At 42.9% G+C, this 26,213-nt stretch overlaps 1 protein-coding gene across 2 annotated transcripts in view; it reads left to right on the top strand.

Annotated features, from left to right (window-relative positions):
- LOC123505020 overlaps window positions 1-26,213 on the top strand; it is a 58,358-nt gene that overhangs the window by 23,091 nt on the left and 9,054 nt on the right. Inside the window, exons 2-3 of one of the 2 annotated variants that reach the window (XM_045256031.1) lie at window positions 20,070-20,161; window positions 25,453-25,664. In XM_045256031.1, the coding sequence (XP_045111966.1) occupies window positions 20,070-20,161; window positions 25,453-25,546 (186 nt within the window). In that variant the 3' untranslated portion in view covers window positions 25,547-25,664. Of the gene's footprint in view, window positions 1-20,069; window positions 20,162-25,452; window positions 25,665-26,213 lie in introns of those variants that run through there. The other variant, XR_006675020.1, reaches the window with a different exon arrangement.

Raw genomic sequence — 26,213 nt, 5'->3', positions numbered from 1 at the left:
CACACAAAGAGAGGTAAGAGGAAGATTAATGGACAAAAAGGGTAGATTGAGAATTCGCGATAAATATGTAAGTAGATAAATATACATTATATGAGAAATAAATAAATAAAAAACATTGACAGATATACATATAAATCAACAGATAGACAAACAGGTAGGTAAATATAAAAATGATACATGGATAGATAGACAGATAAATAGATAGGCAAACAGAAAACAATATACAGATAGACATAGCCATAATAAAATAGAAACTACCACCCATGCCCATACTGAAGCAATACGACATGCCAGCCAACCAGCAAGTGGGCATAGCAGCTGCTCCCATCACGTCCCAGGAAACCCAATGAAAGCGACGCCTCCTGCACTGCCTTCCCTTGTTCTCCCGCCAGCAGCAGTCATTATTTTCTGATTGACTTGTCTCCACGAGAACACAGAAGCCGCCTACCTCCCACGCCCTCGCCCGCGCCCACAGACTGATAATAATGAGGGTTCGCGGCAGCATGATTCCCAAGTCCCTTATGATGGCGCACTCGTAACCACAACGAGTGCATTGCGTGTAAGGAAACTCCAATAATATAAAGGAAGAATTACGTGCTAGTGTGGGGGAGAAATTATAGGTGAAGAGAGAGTGGAGAGACGATAGAGTAATGTGTATGAACCATGAATGTCTTTGCGGACTGAACTCTGCTTATGAGATAGAATGGTAATATGAAAATGTGAAGATATACTATTACAAAGGAGAGAGATATATACATACGGGTTAGTATAGAAAAAAATGGCTGTGAGGAAACTGTATTAACACAGCGAGTTTGACAAAGAGACTCGACAATATCTTCCTAAAATGGTAAACAAAGCGTCCCATCGAGTCGGGAACACAATCCGGAGCACAAAGAGCCCGTATATGTGAGGCTGGATCCTTTAGAGACGACGCGGTGACCAGTGTGTGGGATCCGACTCCGCTGTAAACCTCAAACCACGCCTACCACCACCCACCACCACAGAAAAACACGCCCATGCATTACAACTCAGCGAAGCGTCACCTCTCAGCGTGCGATGATGGAAGGCAAGGTGAGTGCAGGTGAAAAAGAGAGGCGAGACAAGGAAGGGCAGTGCTGGTGTTGGCAGCCACGCATGACACTCACGCCTCCTTTCTCCCCTCAGTTTTATGGTAATTTAATGAATCCCCTCACCATTGTTTTGTGGATGAGGGAAGGGTGGTGGTGGTGGTGGTGGGGGTACTAGTGTGAGAGAGAGAGAGAGAGAGAGAGAGAGAGAGAGAGAGAGAGAGAGAGAGAGAGAGAGAGAGAGAGAGAGAGAGAGAGAGAGAGAGAGAGAGAGAGAGAGAGAGAGAGAGAGAGAGAGGAAATTGTACCTAAATACATCAGCTTTCAGTAATGTAATGAAACACACACACACACACACACACACACACACACACACACACACACACACACACACACACACACACACACACACACACACACACACACACACACACACACGTACTATCATTAGAACTGTCTTCCTTATCATCAATATATTTTTTCTTCAATTTCCTTGATTAAATCAGTTCACGACGCGGGACCAAATTTAGGACATGAGAGTGACCTTCTTTTTCCGCCCATCCATCACCACAACTACCGCACCACCACCACCACCGCACGCCCCTACCGTCACTATCACCTTTCACACTCATTATCAGCGATCTTCTCCCGTCCCCGACATCTTTTTTTTTTTTTTTCTCATAAAGCGATTTTTAACTCAACAAAGGACATAAATTTCCTCAAAACAAAAGCACCCGCATGTTGGAACCGACCAGACCAGACCAGACCAGACCAAGGCAGACATTGACGACGTTGGGAGGGAAGTGTTTGTGTGAGCCCCGCTGTGGTGGAGGGATGTGACGGGGGGTGGGAGATAAAGGAAGGGGTTACAGGAAGAGGGTGAATAATGAGAGAGAGAGAGAGAGAGAGAGAGAGAGAGAGAGAGAGAGAGAGAGAGAGAGAGAGAGAGAGAGCCACCACAAGACTAATATTACAATGGTCATCGCCCACCAAGACATTTCGGCCAGGAAAGGACGTGATACAGAGAGCTTTGGGAAATGTTCACGAAAGTCGACGCTTGGATTGTAATGATTAACTTCTTCAATACAGGGACACATTTTGGCTTTGAGATTTGTGTGCTATTAGACCATTTTATTGACATTAGGAAGGGTCAATGGAGATCAGAAGATTAATGGCCAGTCATCACTATTTTAATTCCTCACATGAGTTTCTGAAGCTGTATAGAAATCACCAAATAGTAAGCAGAATTAATATGGAAAGGCGTCATGGCACTGAAGTAGTTAAGAAAAGCCGATATTGATTATAGAAGCAAAGAAATATGAGGCAGGAGTGTAACGGGAGCTGACGGATTAAAAAGAAAATATCTAGCAGAACGTTTTTAGTAAATTTGGAAAGGAGTATTAATGAAGTTTTATGACTGGAAACTCACATCGAAGAATTGATCATAAAAAAAAGACAGATCGAAGACGCTGAGAAATAATAGGTGACTGAGGAAGCATGAGACAAAAAAAAGAAGCTGACTATCAAAGAGAAAGCATCGAAATTCTACTGGACTCAATAAAATATAAAGAATCGCCTGAGATCAATGACACTACACTTCATATAGATCTTTATTTACTGAAGCTTGATTTACTTTACTAGCTTCACAGTGAACTCACACCTACTAATAATGTGTGAGGCCGCCATGATATAGTGTTACCGTGCGAGTTTTAAGGTTAAGAGTACTCCAGCGCTCTTCGAATCCTGGCAGTGCTCTGATGTTATGTTCACTCTGGATGTGTTCCCTGGTGGCCAAACCAAGCTCTTTCGTTGTGAGGCGCCGTCCTGGCCTGCAATGGGACTGGCAACTGAGTGAGTTTTTTTTTTATTGTTCTTATGTTGCCCTTGGCCAGTTTTTCTCTCTTACACACACACACACAAAAAAAAAAAAAAAGACGAGAAAAAGCGTGAAAAGATAGAGTAGGAGGGTGTAGTGGTGGTTACTGACAACACAATCAACGAATAATCTAAAAAAAAAGAAAAGAAAATTAAATACCAGACACGTAAGTTTCTATTTTCCGTTACATCTTACGTGTTTGCAAAATGTTCTACTTTACTTTTATTTTCCCTCTAATTAAAAAGTGAGTTTGGTCCATAAAACTTAACATACACGCTTCTTTCTCCGCCAAATTCCGCGTGCCTGTAGAGCTTCCTTGTGTGTTTTCCCTTTCCTTCTTTCCCCGTGTATTATGTGTCATGCGGGCTACTATTGTTCCCCAGACCGACGACCTCATTAGGTGGTGGTGGTGGTGGTCGCCTTCATCTGTAATCCACGCACACCCTCCTGTCTGGGCTGCCATCTGACATGCCTTTCTGTGCCCTGAGCCTCTTGCTTCTATTTATTTTCAATGCCTCATGTGCAATTTTGCCAATATTTCCCGCCAAACATGCAGGTGATAAATCATAACATGGTGGATCCTTGTCTTCGCCCGCTGAATATATAGTTTCTCTGTTGTTATTCAATATATGTTTACTCTTTACAGAACTTTCAAAGAAAATGTGAAGAATAACTGCATTGTTATTGTTATCGTTGTTACTATCATAATTATCATTTTTCTTCTTTTTATACTAAAGACACTGAATCTTACCTTCTAAAAGTACCTGAAAGAGAGTTACACTTGCCAGCTGAATTGCAGAATGACGACAACAATTAATTCGGCTGTCACAGTTTCGAGGATATCTCTCTTTCTCTCTCTCTCTCTCTCTCTCTCTCTCTCTCTCTCTCTGTGTGTGTGTGTGTGTGTGTGTGTGTGTGTGTGTGGTTGTGTGTGTGTAATCTGAATGTTTTATTCAGTAAAAAAATGATTTTCTGCTTTGAGGGAACAAGATGACATTATCTTTACTTCTGTCTAATCTAGACAATAATTCATTGAAAGTCGCGCACTTAGATAGCTGACTGACTGATTGATCCTTTAGTGTGTTTATAGGGCGCCTTAACAATGGTGCCATATTACTTAGTTAGGCATTTTCTCTTGATGAAAATCAAGGCAACAAGTCGCTCAATAAGACTTTCCTATACAGCCTCCTTCCTCACTTCCATCTTCTAAAAGCTGAGAGTCTGTCCGCCAAACAAAACGATAATAAATGAATAAGAAGTAAATAAAGGAATAAAATCTATGACTGAAGGACACCATCCCATGCTGCCGGCAAACATCAGATCACCTTGTCAGGAAATCTTAGAAAAGGAAAGGATAAAGGTGCGTTCTAATTTTAAAGTCAAACAGGCCATGAACTTGGACAAGAGTGAATAGTGAATATAAATGGTACGCAAATGGGCATTAGGAAGGAGTGGCATTGAAGTGTAAGTCATTTTGATGATTTAAGATAGAGGGCACGACCAAACTAGCGTTACGCACGCATGCACAACAGCCAACTTTGGAACCAAACTGCTCGGAGACAAGAAGCGCATAAAGATAAGAAAAAAACAACAACATATACTATAATTGGAAATAGTTTGTGACGAATGAGAGATGATGCGAAGTGAACAGACAGATGTTTGTACTGTGAGGAAGAATAAAATCTTATTACTCAAAGAAAAAAAAAGTTTCAATAGAGACGAAAGTTACGAACTCAAGATAAAATTAATTTCAACACAAGCTCTTATCACTATCAAAGACTATAAACCAAATACTGACTGATGTCCACATTTTTCTCATAAATTTTCATAATATAGAATGAATTTTGTTTTATCGAAGAAAAAAGAAAGCCTCTTAAATCCTGGAGTTAGAGAGGCAGGAGCAGCGGGCATTCATGAAGGACAGTAGGTGATCGACACCGACATCTGGAGAGTAACAGGACCGCTGCTGTCAAGTGCCGCCACGTCCGTCTCATGTAATGATGTGAGACCGTCTGCCAACATCTGGGCTAATGTCAATTGTTGCCTTTTCCTCATCAACTCCATGACCAAGGCAACGCCAAGACACTACATCCGGTGGTTGCTAATCACTCGCCACAATCATTACTGAGGCCAGTTCATCCGCATATACACAGAATGTGTATTTGCATAAATGAGAGTGAGTTAAGAAACTGAGATCTGATAGGCAAGCCGTTAGTGCCATACCTTCATAACCTTGTGATATCAGACTGGTATGGCATTATACGTAACAGTCTTCTTCCTCTATATACTGCATGGCTGTTCGCATTGGGAGTCGCCGGAGTTGCTCATCAGTGTCCACTTCATTCTGTCATCTGTATTGCATTTGTTACACCCATCAGCCGCACGTCTTCCTTTAGTGTATCCATAAATCTTCCCTTGGTCTTAATCACTTCTTCCTCACTGGGGGTTCCGTTTTTGACATCCTCTTTCCTACTACTCCTCATCTCTACTGCATATGCTTAAATGATGTCAGTTTCGCCTCTAGCTTTATCTCTAAGCTACACAGCGTGAACTTTCTCCCTACCCTCTCCTGTTATTACTATCATTAGCTACAACTCAATTTGCAATCGCTCTCTCTCTCTCTCTCTCTCTCTCTCTCTCTCTCTCTCTCTCTCTCTCTCTCTCTCTATATATATATATATATATATATATATATATATATATATATATATATATATATATATATATATATATATATATATATATATATATATATATATATATATATATATATATATATATATATATATATATATATATATATATATATATATATATATATATAGAAGGCAACAGTCCTAGAATTCAAGTTTACCTCTTCTTTCTCTCCTCCAAGCCTCGAAAATTCTTTTATTCTTTCTGCGATCTTTCAGACAATATCTGCTAAACTATAATAATGTTATCATAAGATCTGATAAGTAGAATAGAGTTCGTAGGTTTCATGGAAGGATTGCCACGTGTAGAGCTGTTGGCTTCTTGCAGCTTTCCATATTTTTCTTATGTTCTTATGTTCTAATGAATTGGAAATGCCTGTGGTATACGTTGTAATATACCCACAATGAAATTAACTCTAGAATACTTTCCCTACCACTTATTGATTGACTACAGTAACATTGATTGAGTCTCTCTATGCCCAACACTACACCTGAACATAATGCTGTTTAAAAACTTCATCTACCGCTAACCATGTGTCACCGGCATCGTTAATACCCGATGTATCCTCAAGAAGCTCCTCGCCCGCCACCTCGTATGTCTTCTTTAAGCCAACGAGTTAATAATCTCTGTACAGGTCAAAAGTAAAATGACGATGTTTATTGCTCCTCAAGAACATTTATATCCGTGGATTAATAGTAAGAAGAGCACACAAGAAAGGCATGACAGTGTGAACTTGAATGAGTCGCTGCCGAAAAGGAGAGAGAGATATTACTGCTTTCTGAAATGTTGCATGCAATTATGTCATTGCCAAGGCGTGTGTAAGCAGCCCCTCGTCTTCATGCCGGTCACACGCCGACCGCCGTGAAGGTCAGCCGCAGACAAATGAGCAGTAGTAATTCCGTGGGACGTACCTGAAGGTGGCACTAAAGAGAGGATTACAGCGTTCGTTCTTCTCCTCTCCTCCTTCCCAAGGCCGAGCTGCTATTTAACTGTACAAGAAAAGTGACAATGACAAATCCCCTCACTTTTAAAACGCTGCCAGGGAGCGCCCGCAGCAGCAACAACAGCAGCCGGAGCAACGGTGACAGTAGCAGACAGCAGGCACTCGCAGGTGAGGCCGGCTGTGAGGACGGACATTGGTCGTGAGAAGTTTTGTGAAGGAATCCTTAACGAAGACGTTTTGATGCGAGACGGGTGGTGGAGGCTGGCAGAACGGGGCAATTAGCGAGAGTTGGTATGTGCAACGTCCCAGGCTGTCCCCGAGGCTGGAGCCCGACCCCGCCACCCCACTCCGCCCAGCCTTGCCCCGCCCTCCTCTCCGTCCCCGCATGTTCCGCCGTTTTCTGTATTCCTACGTCTCTCAAAAGCTGCTGCTCTATTCAATTTGATTCACTTGTAATTCGAGGTGGCAGTCACGTCACCGATAGTTTGATGACCTGTGGGCTACCTGTGGGAGGGAGCTGAGGGCGGCCGCGGATGCAGATGGGAAAGAATGGGAGAATGAGGAGAGGTCGGGAGAAGGTGAACCAAGAGGGTGGAGTGGAGGAGGAGAAGGGAGAGTCATGTGACTTACTTCCTAATTTGCCGCGACGTTGGTGGCCTCCTTGCCTTGTCAAAATGATGTCTGACGACTTATTCTTTTATTCTTGCTTAGCCGTCGTTCGCAACACTTTATTTTCCTCTCATACAAGGACATTCTCGGGTGTCTGGTCCGAACTCCTGCTCGCGATGCATCAGGATCAAGCTCAAACTGAGGCTCCAAAAAACCCTCGGACTGGCAAGCATAATTATAAACCCTGACGGCCCAGCGGGAGGTTCAGGTGTGTTCGGGGAACCTGATCGGGAGGCATCGGTTATAACTCTTCCAACATGCAAACATCCAGTCCCGCCCTGCTCACTCCGCCTCGCCTGATTCCCTCCCTTCGTGTTCCTTCTTATGTTTTAAAGACAGAATTCCACCTTCACTTTCACAGACCTGGGATGAACAGACTACAGGGGGGGAGGGGCAATGATGATCTTAGGAACGCTGATAACATCAATGGACTGTATGAAACAAAATATTATGCAGCATTTCTTCATTTGAATATAAAATAAGTACACAAACACACACACACACACACACACACACACACACACACACACACACACACACACACACACACACACACACACGAGCAAATCATCTATATCTATTTTTCAAGTACTTTCACTTTGTTCCTTTCGTTCTCTAATTTCAATCCTCACTCTCTCAGGTGCTCAATGTATATTCTCAGCATCATTATGGATGGCCGTGTGTGTAAGTGTGTGTGTGCGTGCGTGTGTGTGTGTGTGTGTGTGTGTGTGTGTGTGTGTGTGTGTGAGAGAGAGAGAGAGAGAGAGAGAGAGAGAGAGAGAGAGAGAGAGAGAGAGAGAGAGAGAGAGAGAGAGAGAGAGAGAGAGAGAGAGAGAGAGAGAGAGAGAGAGAGAGAGAGAGAGAGAGAGAGAGAGATTATTTTTATTCAATTATCTGCTGATCTCCAAGATATTAGAATTCTCCTGAATTATTTCTATCTCTTTTAGAATGTCAATCATACATCAATGTAACTATTCTCAATCATCCGTTCTCTTCTTTTTTCTTTGTCTTTAGGCGAGTAACATTCAAAGCGTGATTTGCCTAAATGTCATTCTTTGGTCTGACGAGACAGAGACTATTGCACGGCTGCGAATGTATCCTTGTTAGGAGTGTCCTAGCTAGTGGGATACATCAAGCCTTCAAATTTGTTACCTGTCATCGCCTTGCTCTTTGGAAAACAACAACAAACATTGCCACTCTGTGCGGTCCACCATAATGGCTGGCCACTTTGTTTAACTCGTTTCAAGTCCTCGGTTGCTGAGTGGCGCCCAGCATACGGGAGTCACCGAGACACTGTCCTTCTGCGGCCCGCCTCACCCTAAGCACACGCATCAAGTCCTCGGTTGCTGAGTGGCGCCCAGCATACGGGAGTCACCGAGACACTGTCCTTCTGCGGCCCGCCTTACCCTAAGCACACGCATCCCCACCCCTAAGCACGTCCCTGCCAGGTCATAAAGCCACTCAACCACCGCCATTGTGCCTACCATGGAGACGTCAACACTGCAGAATTAATACCGCGATGTCCACGACAGTTTGCACAAAACCTACTCATTCGGGCTCGAGAGGCCGGCACTAGGTATGGTGGCACTGCGTGACAAGGGCGGGAGGGTCAATGGTGCATCGCTGTGCTCATGGTCTTAAGACTGTGAATTCGATCCTGTTCGCTTAGTTTCTCTCAATGATCTCTCCTAAATCTTATTGGAGCGATATGACCTTGCACTTGCGGCGCAGTGACTCAATCGATCTCATTTTGATTTTTTTACGGTGGGGCGGTTGTCAGCCCCAAGGAGAAAAATAATCAGCGCTACCAAAGGCTTCCTTAATAACTGATTAAGGTCATAACATACGGTCAAAATAACAGGAATGAATATAGATTGACTTACCTGTTCGCTTGAATATGTATCTTTCATTTAGGGACAAGACAAGGAAGACAGAAAACGGATATGTCACAGATTGCAGAAACAATAATAACAGCGTCATTTATATTTATAGATGCTAAGCAGATATTCTTTTATTAGAGCATAGCTGTCTTAGTTATCAAGATATCTGTAACAAGCGCTTCCTCTTTTTCAGTGGAAGAGTCATTGGAAAGAAGGATATAGTAGAGAAATATAAACACTAACATGGTGAAATATATAAACGCGCATAATGAATCAGTCCCAATTCAATTACGCTGCCATTGCCTGTAGACATTAAACTTCTTTTTGATGACCGAAACCAAAATGTTAGAAGAGACAAATAGCGCAGACAAACTAAACACTTATAGGCATTGTACACATTAGTACCATACTGCCATTTACCATATTGTAATCCTAACTAATCTTTTCTGTATCTATAGTCGCATAATTTCTGCTCCATGTACACGGTTAAGCCTCTCTAGCCTTCACAAACTTTCTATGTCAGCCTGTACACGATAGCGATGATAAAAAAGACAGGGTCGCACATGCCAGGCGCCTACCTCCACCACTGTCTGACATAATACATTCTCTGAGCCATGCGTGTGTTGCGTGTGAGTGTGAACTTTTGGGAACCTTTCTGAGCCAGCCGTCTGACTCACTGGGCGAAATTTTCCTCACTTGAGATACTGGGTCAGTGGTGGCTGGTCCTCTCACAGCATGAAACGTGGTCTACTAACTTTATGATTCTCTCTCTCTCTCTCTCTCTCTCTCTCTCTCTCTCTCTCTAGGTGGGCGTGGTCACCCTTGTTAACTTTATTACCTGTGGAGGGAAAGTTATGATTCCTTAAATAAGGCGTGTCTGGCTGGCCTACATACATACCTACGTCCAGGCCAGCGAAGGTGAAGGAAAAGAGAGAGTCACAGAAATAAAGACAGAGGGAGGCAGAAAAAAAAGAGATAATGTATAGCAAGTTTCCAAAAAGTCTGTCAGACTCAACGTGCACATTATTAACATGGAGGATTATTAACGTCAGCTTCACTATCTCGGCATCTAAGACACGTCGCACGGACCCACTAACTCAGGCGGCTCTGCTCTGGTCAAGACGTAAGTAGGTCTGCCGTACACAACTCAATGTGATCGCCAGGTGTTTTATTTGTAACTCCCTGGTAGTGTATGTTCTGAATGCAAATGATGATTATGAATAGCATTTCCAGCAGTATTGCGAGTCATATTCACAAGTTTGCTTATAATTTATGTTTTCAGGTCTTTTTTTCTTCAATCCTCTTGCCACTTTCAATGAGAGAATAAACGTATTTTATCTTATCTTAGTTACTTTTTTCAGTGGACATGTTAAGAAATGAAAGAAATAATCTGCTGCATGCTTGAGATTTTTTTTGTTGCAAGCAAGCAAGCATTGTGTAACGAGTAAGAAGAAAACTTTTTATGGGCGTTTTTCTATAAATATATTTGCGGGATTTGCACTTCATCTGTTTTAAATCGCTGTTGTAATGTATTAACTCTGTCAGTCTGATTCATAATGCCTACGATGAAATGTCTTTTTTTCTTTCTTTTTTTGTCTATTAAAGTACGTGCTTCTTTTGTTATCATCAATATCAGATCTCCACTCAGTAAAATATTTTCGAATATCACGAGACATTTACTTTCACCATGTTTATCATTAGCGAAGACTCATCCGTTAGTCTTTTCCTATCTCAAAGTTAGCGTCTACTCTACATGTTTGTCAGCATTAGTGGCTCATTCAGTCGTCCTTTTCTGAATCTATTAGAACATCTACTTTCACCGAGTTTATCAATATTAAAGACTTACGCAAGGGTCATCTTTTGAGTCCATTATAGCACTGACTTTCGCCACGTTTATCAATATCAGAGGCTCACCCACTGGCCCTGCTCTCCCTCGCTGGAAGGAGAGGCGAGACTGTTTTGTGGAGCGTCACATCTTATCTAGCAGCTCATTAGGAGGGCCGAGTGTGCGCCCCACTACAGCCCACTCCTAGATTTGGCTTACCATTTGTGAACACCCTTAACTCCCACTCTCCCTGTTTGTCTCTGTCTGTCCGTCTGTCTATTTATCTGTCTGTAGGTCTGTTTGTCTGTCTGTTTGCCTGTCTGTCTGTCTGCCTATCTGTTTGTCTGTTTCTACTTTAGGATTCCCCCTCACATATACTTCAATTTTATTTATTTTTTTGTCTTTCTGTCTGTTTGCCTACTCCTGTCTTTTTCTTTTTGTCTCTTCTTGTCCGTCCGTCATTTTTCTTCTCTCTGCCTCTCACTGTCCAACCGTCCCCACCCTCTCTCTTTCTCACTCTTCATTAATGTTGCATACTGAACAAACAAATGAAATGGTGGCCACTCATATAATGTCTCAAGGAGAAGAAAAAAAACTTATGAATAAACTCACAACCACTACCACCACGACCATCACTAATACTACCACCACAACTACAACTACTACCACCAAAGACCACCGCCAACATATAAGAACAAAGAAAGCAGAACTGTTACTTAATACGTTAAGAAATGAAGTCAACATTTCAATTTTTCACTCATATCAACGCATGTCTATCCTCGTTGGACAAAAAACGTAAAACAAAATAACCCAACCAATGGAAGCTTTAAGAAATCAACACAATCGAGCATGTCTGAGATGGATCGACTGCCTTAAGGAACATGTAAGACCCTTATCCAGAGAAGCCTTACTTTCTCACCACGACAGTTTTCCAAGGCCGCAGAGACGACTAGCCGGGTTTTCAAGACAGTTTCTCCTCATAATAATCTGGAAATCTAGAAACTAGAAACATAAAAATACCCTTAAAAAGCACAAGTATCTTCAAGTAGAGCCTTCGGAAAGTAGCGATGGCGAGAAAACAAAGCGTTTCAGAATATAGGCGGGCCCATATTCTAAAACACTTCCGCGCTGCACCTTCACTCTTTTCAAAGAGTTCTAGTTAAAGTGACACGGGTTTATAAGAATGATTATGTAATTCTAGTGCCATGTTAACAAGTTTTCTGCATTATCAACAGGAAAAGTACTCTTTAGAACTAGGCTAATCTTCTCTGTAGTCTTTGAAAATGCTCGCTGTGAGAGACGGAAGCATTTCTGAATATAGCGGCCACAGAAAGGCATAGACGAAGCAAAGGCATACACTAGAACCACATAGAGAAGACAGTGACCCGGTATGAACGAGACTCAAGCTAAAGGTGAAGAGAAGAACACAACTATTCCATAATAAGAAAGTATCATAACCAGTATAAAAAAAAAAAGATGTTGAATAAAAAAGAAGTATCGCACCTATAAGGCGGAAATGGCGAGTGTGTGCGGTATTCGGCTTAAAACACAGGTAAAGGTGACTCATTGGCAATATAAAAGGTTGGTAGCAGTGGTTATGAACTCACGCACACACGCACACACGGCAGGCTAAGTTGGTTGGTTCCATGTGTGTATGCCACAACACAATGGCTCTCCAATCACTCCCACTTCGTCAATTACACCAAGACATTCATTGCGCCTTTGTATTGGTGCACAAATGTGGCTGTCGCAAAGGAAATCGATGAAAGATTCGTGAAAATAATCGTGAAAAATACCATACGTGCACAGGTGTGTGTGTGTTTGTGTGACGGGCTTTACCTACACGTCCTCGCTGGTTTACGGTTACACACACGCACGCACAACCACCTACCCACCCACTCACTCATCCCCCTTCTCCTCCCTCTCTACCCCCTCTCTCTCTCTCTCTCTCTCTCTCTCTCTCTCTCTCTCTCTCTCTCTCTCTCTATCTATCTATCTATCTATCTATCTATCTATCCATCCATCTTTGTCTATCTATCTCTCTATCTATATCTATCTATCTATCTATCTATCTATCTATCTATCTATCTATCTATCTATCTATATATATATATATATATATATATATATATATATATATATATATATATATATATATATATATATATATATATATATATATATATATATATATATATGTTATATGTTACACCCGTTTGTGAAATTGCCCATTTCATGAAATGGGCAAACCTAACTAACCTAACCTAACCTAACCTAACTTAACCATTCATGAAATGTGCAATGGAGTGGCCATTTCATGAAATGGCCACTCCATTGCACATTTCATGAATGGTTAGGTTAGGTTAGGTTAGTTTGCCCATTTCATGAAATGGGCAATTTCACAAACGGTGTAACATATATATATATATATATATATATATATATATATATATATATATATATATATATATATATATATATATATATATATATATATATATATATATATATATATATATATATATATATATATATATATATATATATATATATATATATATATAGATAGATATATATAGATAGATAGATAGATAGATATATATATATATATATATATATATATATATATATATATATATATATATATATATATATATATAGAGAGAGAGAGAGAGAGAGAGAGAGAGAGAGAGAGAGAGAGAGAGAGAGAGAGAGAGAGAGAGAGAGAGAGAGAGAGAGAGAGAGAGAGAGAGAGAGAGAGAGAGAGAGAGAGAGAGAGAGAGAGAGAGAGAGAGAGAGAGAGAGAGAGAGAGAGAGAGAGAGAGAGAGAGAGAGAGAGAGAGAGAGAGAGAGAGAGAGAGAGAGAGAGAGAGAGAGAGAGAGAGAGAGAAGGGGGTGTTGAAGGAGATATGAGAAGCAATGGGGATGAGGAAAAGGAACGGGGAGGAGGATGTAGAGGGGAGAGGAGGACGAAGTAAGATACACGTTAGAGGCAGCTCTAACCAATGACAGCTGCCATGAAAAAAAAAGGATGACAGATGTCACTTTCGCTGGAAACATAGACAGCAGACTGCTTCATCAAGTAGCGACCTGTCTGTACATTGGCAGGATAGTTTCTTAACACCACTTAAAGTTTGTCTGGTGAGACACCAAACCCTATACCAGTGTTTCTTAAACTTTTTTGTGCAGCGGACCCCTTTTATTAAAATTACTCATGTAGCGGACCCTTTATTATTATAATTTTCCTCTTGAGTTTGAAAGTGTTTGCAGGTCATAATATACTGAAATTACAACTGAATTATTTATTACTGGCTTATCTTCAAAATAAATGTTTATATTTTGCTTAACATAATTTCCACAACATTGATAATTTTGCATACAATTTTTCATTTGGTGCTACAAAAATAGGAATTTATGACGTTTTGGCCGAAAATTTGACTGAAATCGATATTAAAAATTATCCTGCGGACCCCTTGGAACATTCCACGGACTCCTGGGGGTCCGCGGACCACACTTTAAGAAACACTGCCCTATACACTACATAGAAGATGAAAATATACAGGCATAAAAACAATAAGATAAGATTTGCAAGGATCATTGTTTTGAGGAGTATACCACAAAGTTTGGAACGGATTTCCAAATGAACATAATAAGTCCATGATAATGTTCAGCCATCACGCACCAAGATAAATAACTTAAGGTGCTCATGAATTCCAAGAAAAACTTATACAGGTTCATGGCAAATGTTTCCTGTAAATCTTGTTTCTTGAGATTAATCAAATTAACATGTTAGTATGGATAAAGGTCATTCGATTTTTTTTTTTTCATATATGAGCAGTAATTTATCTATGACAGACTTAACCCCTCTTTACTCATAGACTAACAATTTGAAACGTTACGAAACTTAAGGCTATGGACAAACATAACGCTGGCCGAGGGACGCAGAACAGCGGCCAGCGTAACGCAGAGAGGCGGGGAGGAAACAGCGCAAATTAAGGAACAAAATCAAGATAGTTAAGAGCGCAGGCCTGGTGGTCAAGGTCACGTGAGTAATGGCGGAGATTACGACTGTGTTCTTGTAAAAGGATCTCCTCGCTATTATACCGCGGCTGGGTCCCATTACGCCATAACCATCCATCAAGGCGGCCAAACACTGCGTCCCGAGAATTACGGAAAAAAATTGGCGAAGTAACAAGCGGTAAGAGGCAGTTTGACTCCCGCCATCAGCGTGCGGGTAGCGGCCCTTGCAGACACAGAGTAGTTTATCTCATCACCGTCACGACCGCTGCCCAGTCTAGTCACCTCGCTCGTCTCTCCCAGTCTCTCCACCCTCCCAATACACTCAGACACCCACTCCTCGTCCCACGCACGACCGCTGCCCAATCTGGTCACACAGCTCGTTCCTTTCTGCGAGACACTCACACATTCACTCCTTGAAAGTCTACTCGCCGGGACGCTGCTCTCGGATACACGCCCTTCCTCCACGCCCTCCTCCCCCAGCCCCCACCCTGCCAATCACCATCCCGTTTGTCACCACTCCCCGTCACTTTCTGCCACTTCATGTGTTGTTGTAATGAACGAATTCTTTGAAAAGTCTTTCCATTCGTAATGTTGACAATTTTCATCATTAATGAGCTAGGAAGCGCTCTCTCTCTCTCTCTCTCTCTCTCTCTCTCTCTCTCTCTCTCTCTCTCTCTCTCTCTCTCTCTCTCTCTCTCTCTCTCTCTCTCTCTCTCTCTCTCTCTCTCTCTCTCTCTATATATATATATATATATATACTGATTACGTTTTATTGCTCACGCATCGGCAAGAGGTCGTGAAGTACAGGGTAAGCATATTATAGATTTTCATGTCATGATTATCTTAATTTATTGATCCTTCTCACTCTTATTTTTCTTGCCATGTTGTAGCACGTTTATTAGTTAATAACACGTCAGTAATAGCCTGCTTTACGTACATCTTTAGGCGGTCACTTGTGACATCGGTGGTGACATCCACTTGTTAGCTGAGCACAGAGTGTGTCACCTTCACAACATCTAACTCGCACCGCATTACTTGGCGTATCTATGTGTGTGTGTGTACTGTCTGTGCCATGACCGGACGCAATACAGGCATTCACTTTTGGTACAATTAAGATGAATCTTGCAGTAAAACAAATGATTATAATAAAAACAATAACAAATTAGTTCAAGAGCATCACTTTAGATGGAAACAATTATAGAAAACTAATTTACCTCATCCTTTCTATATGAATTAGGTAAGCTGCTTGATTCGTAAATCAAATGTGCTGTGTTACAGGCGCGTTAAGCCAAATACTTCTACAATCCTACTGAAGATCAAAAACACAACAATTATTTACACTGAAAAACACCGTTTTAAATAATTTCAGTTGAAGGATTTAAAAAAAAGTAAATAAATAAATAAAAAAAGCGAGACCGCCGCGTGCACTCCTGGGTGAGCAGCGACAGGAGCGGGTATAGGAGGGCGGCGGGTGCGGCCAGTTGTCACCCGGCACCTGCGGTAACCAGCGACCAATACTTCAGGTTGTTTACACTGGGCGATGCCGTGTTTATCCTCCTTGTTTATGACTGGAATGTCTATAGTCCCCGTACTGGCTAAACATCCTGGATATAAATCGTTTCTCTTAAGTGGATAATCTCGCAGGAATGTAATTAATTAAAGAGCTGCCTCCATTAGAAGTCTGTATTTTATTAAGAGCCAAGGAGAGTAATTGTGTTCAGATTCGAAATTTACTGCATGTTTCAGGCTACGCGAAACAATATTCGTGGCTAATAAAACATGTAACTTTGTATGTTCGCCACTCTTGAAATCCTTAACAACGTGGTGGTGGTGGTGGTGGTGGTGGTGGCCATGAGGAGGGCAAGGAGGAAGAAGAGAAGGAGAAGGAGGAAGAAGAGAAGGAGAAGGAGGAAGAAGAGGAGGAGGAGGAAGAGAAGGAGCACTGGTCTTGCACTTAGCTTAATGTGTGTGTGTGTGTGTGTGTGTGTGTGTGTGTGTGTAGGTTTATGTGTATGTACGTATGCAATTATGTTGATGCGGAAGGATACAAAATAAGCGGTCGTTTCTGTGCCATTAATCCCAGGCCGCATTCTCGTCTTCATTCCGTATTAACGCGAGACTCCGAGCTCCCGTAAACCTAATGGAACCTGCACCAATTTCGTGAAACAATTCGATGTCAGTGACGCATAAACCAAAAGTGACATGCAGTAAGTATACCATTAACTCCGAGGCTGCCTTACCATTACACGACACTCACCGTATATTTAACGCGGCCAGAAACACAAGAGGCAGTGCAGTAATACACCCACGAGCAATAACAGCGCATAATGAGTTCGGCATTAATGAAAGTCCATATTTATCATGTGAATTGTGTCAACCGTGTGGCTGGAAGGCGGTAGCGGTGGTGGAGAAGGAGGAGAGGAGTGGAGGAACACGAGTCACACACACACACACACACACACACACACACACACACTCGTGTGTGTGTGTGTGTGTGTGTGTGTGTGTGTGTGTGTGTGTGTGTGTGTGTGTGTGTGTGTGTGACAATTATGATCCTAACAGCTACATAAGAGACACATAGAGAATCAAGGTGTGAGTGAGGTGGTGTGGGTGGTGTGGGTGATTTGGCGAGAGTGGTGAGTGTACTGGTGGCGTAAGGCAAACACGAGGCCTTCACAGCCGCAGCAGAGTATGACCGAGAAACAAGTGAATGCCTCAGCTGTTATTGTTAGTGCTGCGCCTTAAGTGCTTCTGGCAGAAAGTAATGAATTAATTGTCGTAAGTGTCGGGTGGCCCACAAAGTATCCTCCTAATGACTGAGCGTCAAGTGAAGGATGTCATTACTTATTTCTTGTAAGTGGCATTAAGTAGAGTGCACATGTGTTTGACAGTGGATTCAAATTTACAGGTACGGAAGAAAAAGAAAACTAAATTATAAGGGAGGAGTGCAAGCAGCCTTCACTCTCGTAACTAGCTTGGTGCAGCGCTGTGGTTTTTAGCCTTTATGAATGGACGGCGCCAAGATTGAGCCCCGATAACACTTCCAATTAAAGATCACGAAATGTGTTGTTTTTACGAACACAAACAAAAGTGTAGACTGGTCTTCCAGGATATCCTTCACGCACTCACTATTTGAGCTTTTTATTTTAGTGTGTGTGTGTGGGGGGGGTCTGGGGGTGTTCGGAGGGGTAGCACCTTGGTAAGAGGATGGGCGCCCCGGCATGTCACGGGAGATCTGATTACCCTGGTCCCCACGTACACCCCAGCTCTAACGCATGGCTCCCAGTAGCTGCTTTTGGGCAACGGCGTCGCTCAGCCGGCTAAACTGCGTTCGGGTACTCGGCTGGAGAATTCCAGGCGAGGAATTGGAGGCTACATGTCTCCTCCTCCTGTCCATTCTCCAGTCATGGGTTAAATGACAGTCTGGGATGGCTACAGTCTTCCACTAAGGACTCTTCAGCAGCGCCGGGGGGACAGGCGTTTTTCAGGGCGGTGCTTCTGGTTTACCAGTAAGTTCCGGCCACCTCCTGCAGCCATCCTCAGCCGCTGGTCGTCCTGGCATCCGTCATGCCACCAGCACCAGTTGAGGGTGGTCAAGAGTGTGGTATTGAGGAATGCGCACCCTCTCTGTCACCTAAATCCTTTCGTAGCGCAGGTCTCTCCTCCTTCTCCCTGAGAAGGAGAGACGTCGTCATCGTTAGCGATGGACAACCACAAGCAAGCAAGTAAGAAGCAAATGTGTGTGTGTGTGTGTGTGTGTGTGTGTGTGTGTGTGTGTGTGTGTGTGTGTGTGTGTGTGTGTGTGTTCACTGTTTGATCTGCTGCAGTCTCTGACGAGACAGCCAGACTTTACTCTACGGAACGAGTTCAGATCTCATTGTTTCCGATCTTCGGATAGGCCTGAGACCAGGCACACACCACACACCGGGACAACAAGGTCACAACTCCTCGATTTACATCCCGTACCTACTTACTACTAGGTGAACAGGGGCTACACGTGAAAGGAGACACACCCAAATATCTCCACCCTGCCGGGGAATCGAACCACGGTCCTCTGGCTTGTGCCAGCGCTCTAACCACTGAGCTACCGGGCGCGCACGTGTGTGTGTGTGTGTGTGTGTGTGTGTGTGTGTGTGTGTGTGTGTGTGTGTGTGTGTGTGTGTGTAACAGTAGATAACAAAGAAGGTAATGCAGATGTCAGGTGTTTTATCTTTCCACGAACAGTGTTTTAGTGAGGCATGTTTCTAATTTTCAATTCAAGTAATAGTCGTAGTCACAATAATTGCAATCCTTTGTTTTATGTGTTGGTCTGGTCAGCATGCACAAATTACTTCACAAATCGTGGCCCTGAAGGTGAGGCAAAACATAACTTTTTATTGCTTTGTTCGAGATTTTAACAGGTTTTTCTCTGTCAAAACTTGTTACTGCTCATGTTTGTCAGACTTGATAGAAGGGAACGGCATTGTCTTCTAATGTCATAAAGCTTTTATTTATTCATTTATTTATTTATTCATTTGTTAATATTATTATTATTATTATTATTATTATTATTATTATTATTATTATTATTATTGTTATTATTATTGTTATTATTATTATTATTACTATTATTCGTAAGTATCTATATCTGTCTGCTTTCTATAGTCTTTCTGTCTGTCTATCTGTTTGCCCGTCTGTCTGTCTGTCTGTATGTATATATATATATATATATATATATATATATATATATATATATATATATATATATATATATATATATATATATGCATATGAGTATGCCTAGTTATATGAATATACATGATATCTGATGCCATTTCCTATTTTCAAAGTTAAATAAATTTTTGGCTATCAAATCAACAAAAATGAGATTCTTGGGTAAGTATAAGGGCAATGTACAATAAATTTTCACAGCATTCAAACAACTCTACACTTTCATAGACGAGTATGTTCGTACATTATCAACACATTTCCGTTAACGCAAGGATACGTTCAGCACTGCAGCTTGTGACGTGTTCTTAGGAATGTCACTGAACACAAAATTTATTCAAGTTGTATCTTCTTTAATACAAGCCTCTTTCTTTGCTTAACACCACAGGAAGAAGTTACAAGGCGTCAGATCCGGGCTGCGGGCTGGCCATTCGTGCGTACCACGTCTTCTGACATTTCCAAATATCATCTGCCGAGTAGGTAGGTATTCCATCTTATATAAACTGAAAGGGTTTGCTGCTATTTGTAATGGAAAGTAAATCGGACTCTGGGCCTTTTCACTTCCTACATATTTGTGAATGACGTATGAAGAAAAAACAAATTTAAATGTGGCGTTAAACAGGAGAAAAGAGAAGTGAGTGTGTTGGGCGTCTTCCTAGACTTCCTGGAGGCAAGAGAGGGAGACATGGACCAGCTGCTGACTTGCAAAGATTGAGAACAAAATTAGATGCAGTGCACAGAAAATGAATGAAGGAGACACATTGACACAAGCGAGACAGTGAAGGAAGACATTGAAGGTGAATATGCTGCTTACTAGTATCAGAAAAGCCAGACGGTTGGGGTGTCCGGCAAACACAGAGCCCAGCTGTTAATGTGTTCTGCAGGGAACGGAAGCAGAAATAGCCCAGAAGACTTACGGATAAAACAAACACGCTATATCAATTGTAAATGAATAAAATATAAAGAATTAGTCAGGTGGCGTTGGCCAGGAAAACAATGAAGAAATTTATGCCCACGCGTTACGAAAGGATCTTACTCAACCGATATCTTTCCTATAAATTGGTGCAGCAGCGACTGGCGCAAATAACAATGTGACGCTGCCTGGAGGGAGTCACGTCTCTACTGCTTGGCTCTCCGCATCTTAACTCCATTATTACTAGGATCTACTGCAAAGAAATCACTTACTACCTAGCACTGTTTCTCTCAGCTACTGTACCTTTATTCAGTATCACCTATAGGTACACTGCCTAAGGGACCCAGGGTCCCCAAAAACAAGCTACATCGCCGCTCCTCGCTACACCCTCATCTTCAATTCGAGTGACCCGTTCTTCCTCACGCCAGCACCGCCACCACTTCTATTAGGATAGTTTATTACTCTCCCTCAGTAGTAAACACCCGCCAGACACAATCAATAGCAACGCTTTGTACTCTATAAATACGGTGTTTTGGTCGGAAAACAGGCAAGCAAGGACTGGGTTTGGCGGTGCAGGGAGGGGAAGGGAGGTCAGAGAGGGAGAGAGCGAGTATATATGATATTGAACACTAATAAAAATTCTCGCCTACAGGTCTGAGTCGCGCGAACAGTAATTCGTGACTTATGTAACTTAATTATACTGAGGTGATGGCGAAAACAAAAGAAATCTATAAGGCGTCCAGCGAGCAGGTGCCACTTAAGTGAACACGAATCCAAACCTCTTCGTGCTGCTACCCACCCCTCTTTCTCTCTGTGTGTGTGTGTGTGTGTGTGTGTGTGTGTGTGTGTGTGTGTGTGTTGTTGGACAAGGTAAGGAGTGACGGGAAAGACACAGATGGACAGGAGAGAGAAAGATGAATGCAAAGGGAAGAAAAAAAATACAGTGAAAAAGAGAGAGAGAGAGAGAGAGAGAGAGAGAGAGAGAGAGAGAGAGAGAGAGAGAGAGAGAGAGAGAGAGAGAGAGAGAGAGAGAGAGAGAGAGAGAGAGAGAGAGAGAGAGAGAATGATAAAAACAGATGACAAATGAGAGGATAGTAAGTGTGAAGACAACAGATGGTGAGAGAGAGAGAGAGAGAGAGAGAGAGAGAGAGAGAGAGAGAGAGAGAGAGAGAGAGAGAGAGAGAGAGAGAGAGAGAGAGAGAGAGAGAGAGAGAGAGAGAGAGAGAGAACTAAGGTACAACAAAGAAAAATATCGATAAAATAGAAAAGACTCATAAAAATCTCACTTCCTTTCATTCAAATAAGCAAACAGGAAAACCAGACTACAATCCCCACATCAGTTCCACGACATAACAAAAGGAGCAGTAAAAGGTGAGCCAGCCCTCCCTTCCTCCTCTTGTGCCACCTGATCGGCCCGCGGACAGGAAGGAACGATTTGTGAGAGTAAAGAAACCAGGGATAATTTTTTTTTTTTACGTATATTTCCCTCCTACACTTCTTTATGTTCATTCGAATAGGAACGCTCAATAAACATCCGTCTTATTCAATTGGAGTCTCACTTATTTTCGACACACACACACACACACACACACACACACACACACACACACACACACACACACACACACACACACACACACACACACACACACACACGCAAGCAGGCATCTAGTCACGTTTCAGTCGCCGTAATAAAGGATGGATTGAACAAACATCGTAACTTCGCTCACGAGAAGAAATAAATTACATCACCGCTAGCAGTAAACAATCAAGCGGAGTCTTAAATCATCGCTGCACCAAAAAATCTGTCGATAAATACATGTTTTCACACTATGTTTCAGACTCAAGCTACAGAAAATCTTGACTAATAGAGAGAAGTAAAAAAAGGAAAAAAAAATAACGTGCATTTTACAGAGAAAGGGAGGGACGTGCACCTGGAGCTTGTGGGGAAGGTGTAATGAGGTGACTGAGGTGAGAAAGAAAGGGCTGTTTGACGTAAAGTGGAAACGTTATGGGGTTGTAAGAGATGGGGTGAGGGTGTGCGGGGAGTGCTTGGAGAGTGATGGGAGGGATAGAGGGGTGGGGAGGGGTGAAGAGAGCGAGGCAGCGTAGCGGGGGAGTGTGGGAAGTCTTGCAGCGAATGTGTGAGGGTGTGGGAGGCAGTGTGGGAGCCGTGCAAGTGACGTAACACCTAGACATGTAGACCAATACCACGTTGGTGATTGGTCACCGTGACAGGTAAGACGCGCTGAATGGCTGAAGCTGAAGCACTGATGGCCACCACCACGCGATATCATTGTTCATGCTGATGATTACTGTTTGGCGCGCCTCGCAGAGTGCAATTTCACGTGTCCTTTCTATTGTAGGAAAAAAGGGCAATAAACAAGCTTATGAGAGGTTTTAATTTCCTCGAACCAATCGCACGCCGTCGCTAAAAGAATATCCAGGAAAAATAATGAACGTCCATTAAGCAATGACGAACACTCCTTTTGGCGCTGCTGATGAATGGTTACTAATGAAATATATTTGTAAAAAAAATATCACTTTTGTTTCAAGCATCGAACAACAATACGCTTTCAACTCACCAACAACAACATCCTCGCTTCGTCTTTCGCTTCAATCCACTCCGCCCAGGACCCCGCGACACTCCCATCCACCTCCCACCTCCTACCTGCCTGCCTGCCTTCCCCAGAGCACAGCCACGCACACAGCGCCGCCTCGCTGTATACATAAAAAGCTCCGTCGCGTCTCACCTCAATGTATCAAACTCGACATTTTCGCCCACTTAGCCGTGCTTCCCCGCCGCGCCCCGGGAAAAACACGCTTGAATTAGCAACGTCAGGGGCCAGATGGATCAGCTGAGGGATGGGAGTGTCTGGGAGGGAGTGGCGCACGCAGAGAAGTGATGGATGTCTCGGCTTCCTTTCCTATAGGCCTCCTCATAACATATAGGTGGGCATCTGTCTTGTGTTCTCCAAAACCAGTGGCGCCCGACTGTCATGTTTGGTTAAGGTTCATATTAGGGAAGATGACACGTTACAGAAGTGAGGCGTCGCGTGTCTGATTACATGATACATAATAAGTAGCTCCTCTCTTAATCAAAAATACTATTTACAACATTATCAGTCTTTTATTTAAAACAAAGAACGTTAAACATAGAGAGGAACAACATCAACGCGTAAAGGTATACTAATAATGACAATACACACTGAATCAAAATGAATTATCTTGAAGAAAAGGCAGGAAGGTAATCAAATAAGTCTCTCAAATTACTCTGTTCCTGTCCATTCGTCCAAAAGCTCTGCGTGCACGAACTTTCGAAATTCCATGTATTATTTAATTAATTTCCAGTTAGAGAACGAGGCCTGGTGAAGCGTCCAGGCTCAACTTTAGCCAAGGCTCCTGCCGCCTGCCTGGCCCTTGTGGTCTTTCGCCGTCAAAGTGAGAGGGTTACCGGGACTTCTGCAGCACGGCACAAGAATCACCTGCTTCCTGTGCCGCTCCGAGTCACCAGTGTTTATTGTAACGAAGTCTGGCAGCGCTGAGGATCAATCTTCAGGGCACAGCAGCATATCATGGCTGATTGGGTTTCCGTTTTTGTGCAGATAAACTGTCATGGCAACGGAATTGATCAGTTATCGGAGTAGGGGTCGCACTAATCACTTTTCCGAAAGTTGGGATGATGCGTAGCCTATCGCTGGGGCAACGCCAGACTCACAATGTGCCTGATTGGATTCCTCCGTCCTTCGTCCCTCCAGCTTCTCGAGGTCCAGCAGGGTCACGGGGGGAGCAGCTCATTACACACGTGATGACCGATAAAACCAATACTGGAGAAAAACGCGAACGGAACTAACAATGCAGGTCGCTGTGCAACTTCCTAGTGGTCATGGCCACTCAATGCTTCACTTACCTTTCCTTTTGTGGCGACGGTGTCCCTGAGGGGCAGCATGCCTGCATGTCCTCGCCAGCCTCGCGTGTCAGGCGCTGAAAGATGAAAAAAACTGAGTACACTCACGGCTCACAAATCCACCTTCACTCCCCAAACAGACTCTTGGCATCAATTATATGCATAAAAAATAAATCTATTACAGCCAAACTTTCGTGTCGCGGGAAAGTTGTTGTGCATTTACTTTAATGGGCCGTCACTCTTGTCCCGGGCCCACCACCGCTCCCCTCCTCACCTGTCAACGAGGGATCGCAGTTTTATTTACTTTTTTACTGTAATCACGACCGGGAGCAGCATTAGCGATTATCAAGTCCTAATTTTTCTCTTGGACGAGGGAGAGAAAAAAAGTACAGGTTGATAATTCCCCTTTCATTCCCCGCTAAGCCTGTCACGCACTGGTCGATAAGGGAGTCGCCTGGATGAGCAGGGAATTAATTCTATATTGATTCATCTTTCCGGTAAAAGGAAGGGAGGGGTGAGAGGAGCACAGAGTGAGCCTGGATGGGGTCGGGGGTTAGGAAGAGGAGGAGGTGTAGAAGGGCGGGGAGGGTGAAGGAAGTGGGGGGAAGTAACGGTGAGGGAAATAAAAAGGTGGATAGAAGTGATGGGGAAAAGGGTTGGTAAGGTGGGAATTGGAAGGAGTGAAGGAAGGATCAAGGTGGGAAAGGTAAGAGAAGAAGAGTATTAAATGGACTCGAGAGAGAGAGAGAGAGAGAGAGAGAGAGAGAGAGAGAGAGAGAGAGAGAGAGAGAGAGAGAGAGAGAGAGAGAGAGAGAGAGAGAGAGAGAGAGAGAGAGAGAGAGAGAGAGAGAGAGAGAGAGAGAGAGAATACTTTACAATACACTGAGATATTTCCGATGCATGACTTCGATATTCACTTGGTTACCTTCTGATCGTCTCTTCCTCCATTAGAGTCGGCTGTGCGCGCAGACCATCAAAACTGTATCTTACAACTTCACTTAAATGGAATATGGAGAAATCCCCCAACACTGACGAGGGACAATGATTGATCAACACCCCTAAGATGCCAGACTGGTGATGAACATGATGGTGATGGTGATGACGCCACACAACCAACACAGAACCACTGCTGAGGAGACAGTGAATGAACAAGAGCAGAGTTCGTAAAGGCATGAGACATTACTTCTCAATCCTTATCATTCAAATGCCTAGAAAGTAAAGAAAGTCATTGGCCAGACTACTACGATGACCAGTAACTTACAACAATCACAGAGGATTTACAGTACTGCTGCTTTCTTTTTCTCTCCCTTTCTGTCTCTGTCTGTCCTCTCTCTCTCCCTGCGCTGCCTGTCAAACTCACCAGCCACGCACACCACTTAGCACATTAGCAGGGCACTCCCGCCAGACACCTGCATGCCTGCTAGGGAGGATGCACGTGCTTCTCTTCCTTGCATTCGTCACGGCAGCTCATTAAGAAGTCAAGTAGTCTGCATACACAAGCCGTTCGGGCAAAATAATTGGTTTCTTTCCTATATCTAGAGTCGCTACCGAACTGTAAATTGCGTTGGGGGTCTATGCTTGTTTATTTCATTATTATTTTTTTATTCGTATCTCATCCCCGGGAGTCTGGAAACTATATACAGTGTACGCAGAATACAGTAAGCTTTTTCGAGGAGGACTTGTGTTAGTAAGTGCACCAATGGCTAGCTGTC

The sequence above is a fragment of the Portunus trituberculatus genome, chromosome 17 (assembly GCF_017591435.1).
Source record: "Portunus trituberculatus isolate SZX2019 chromosome 17, ASM1759143v1, whole genome shotgun sequence".
NCBI lineage: Eukaryota > Metazoa > Arthropoda > Malacostraca > Decapoda > Portunidae > Portunus > Portunus trituberculatus.
This window is presented reverse-complemented; position numbering and strand designations above follow the sequence as displayed.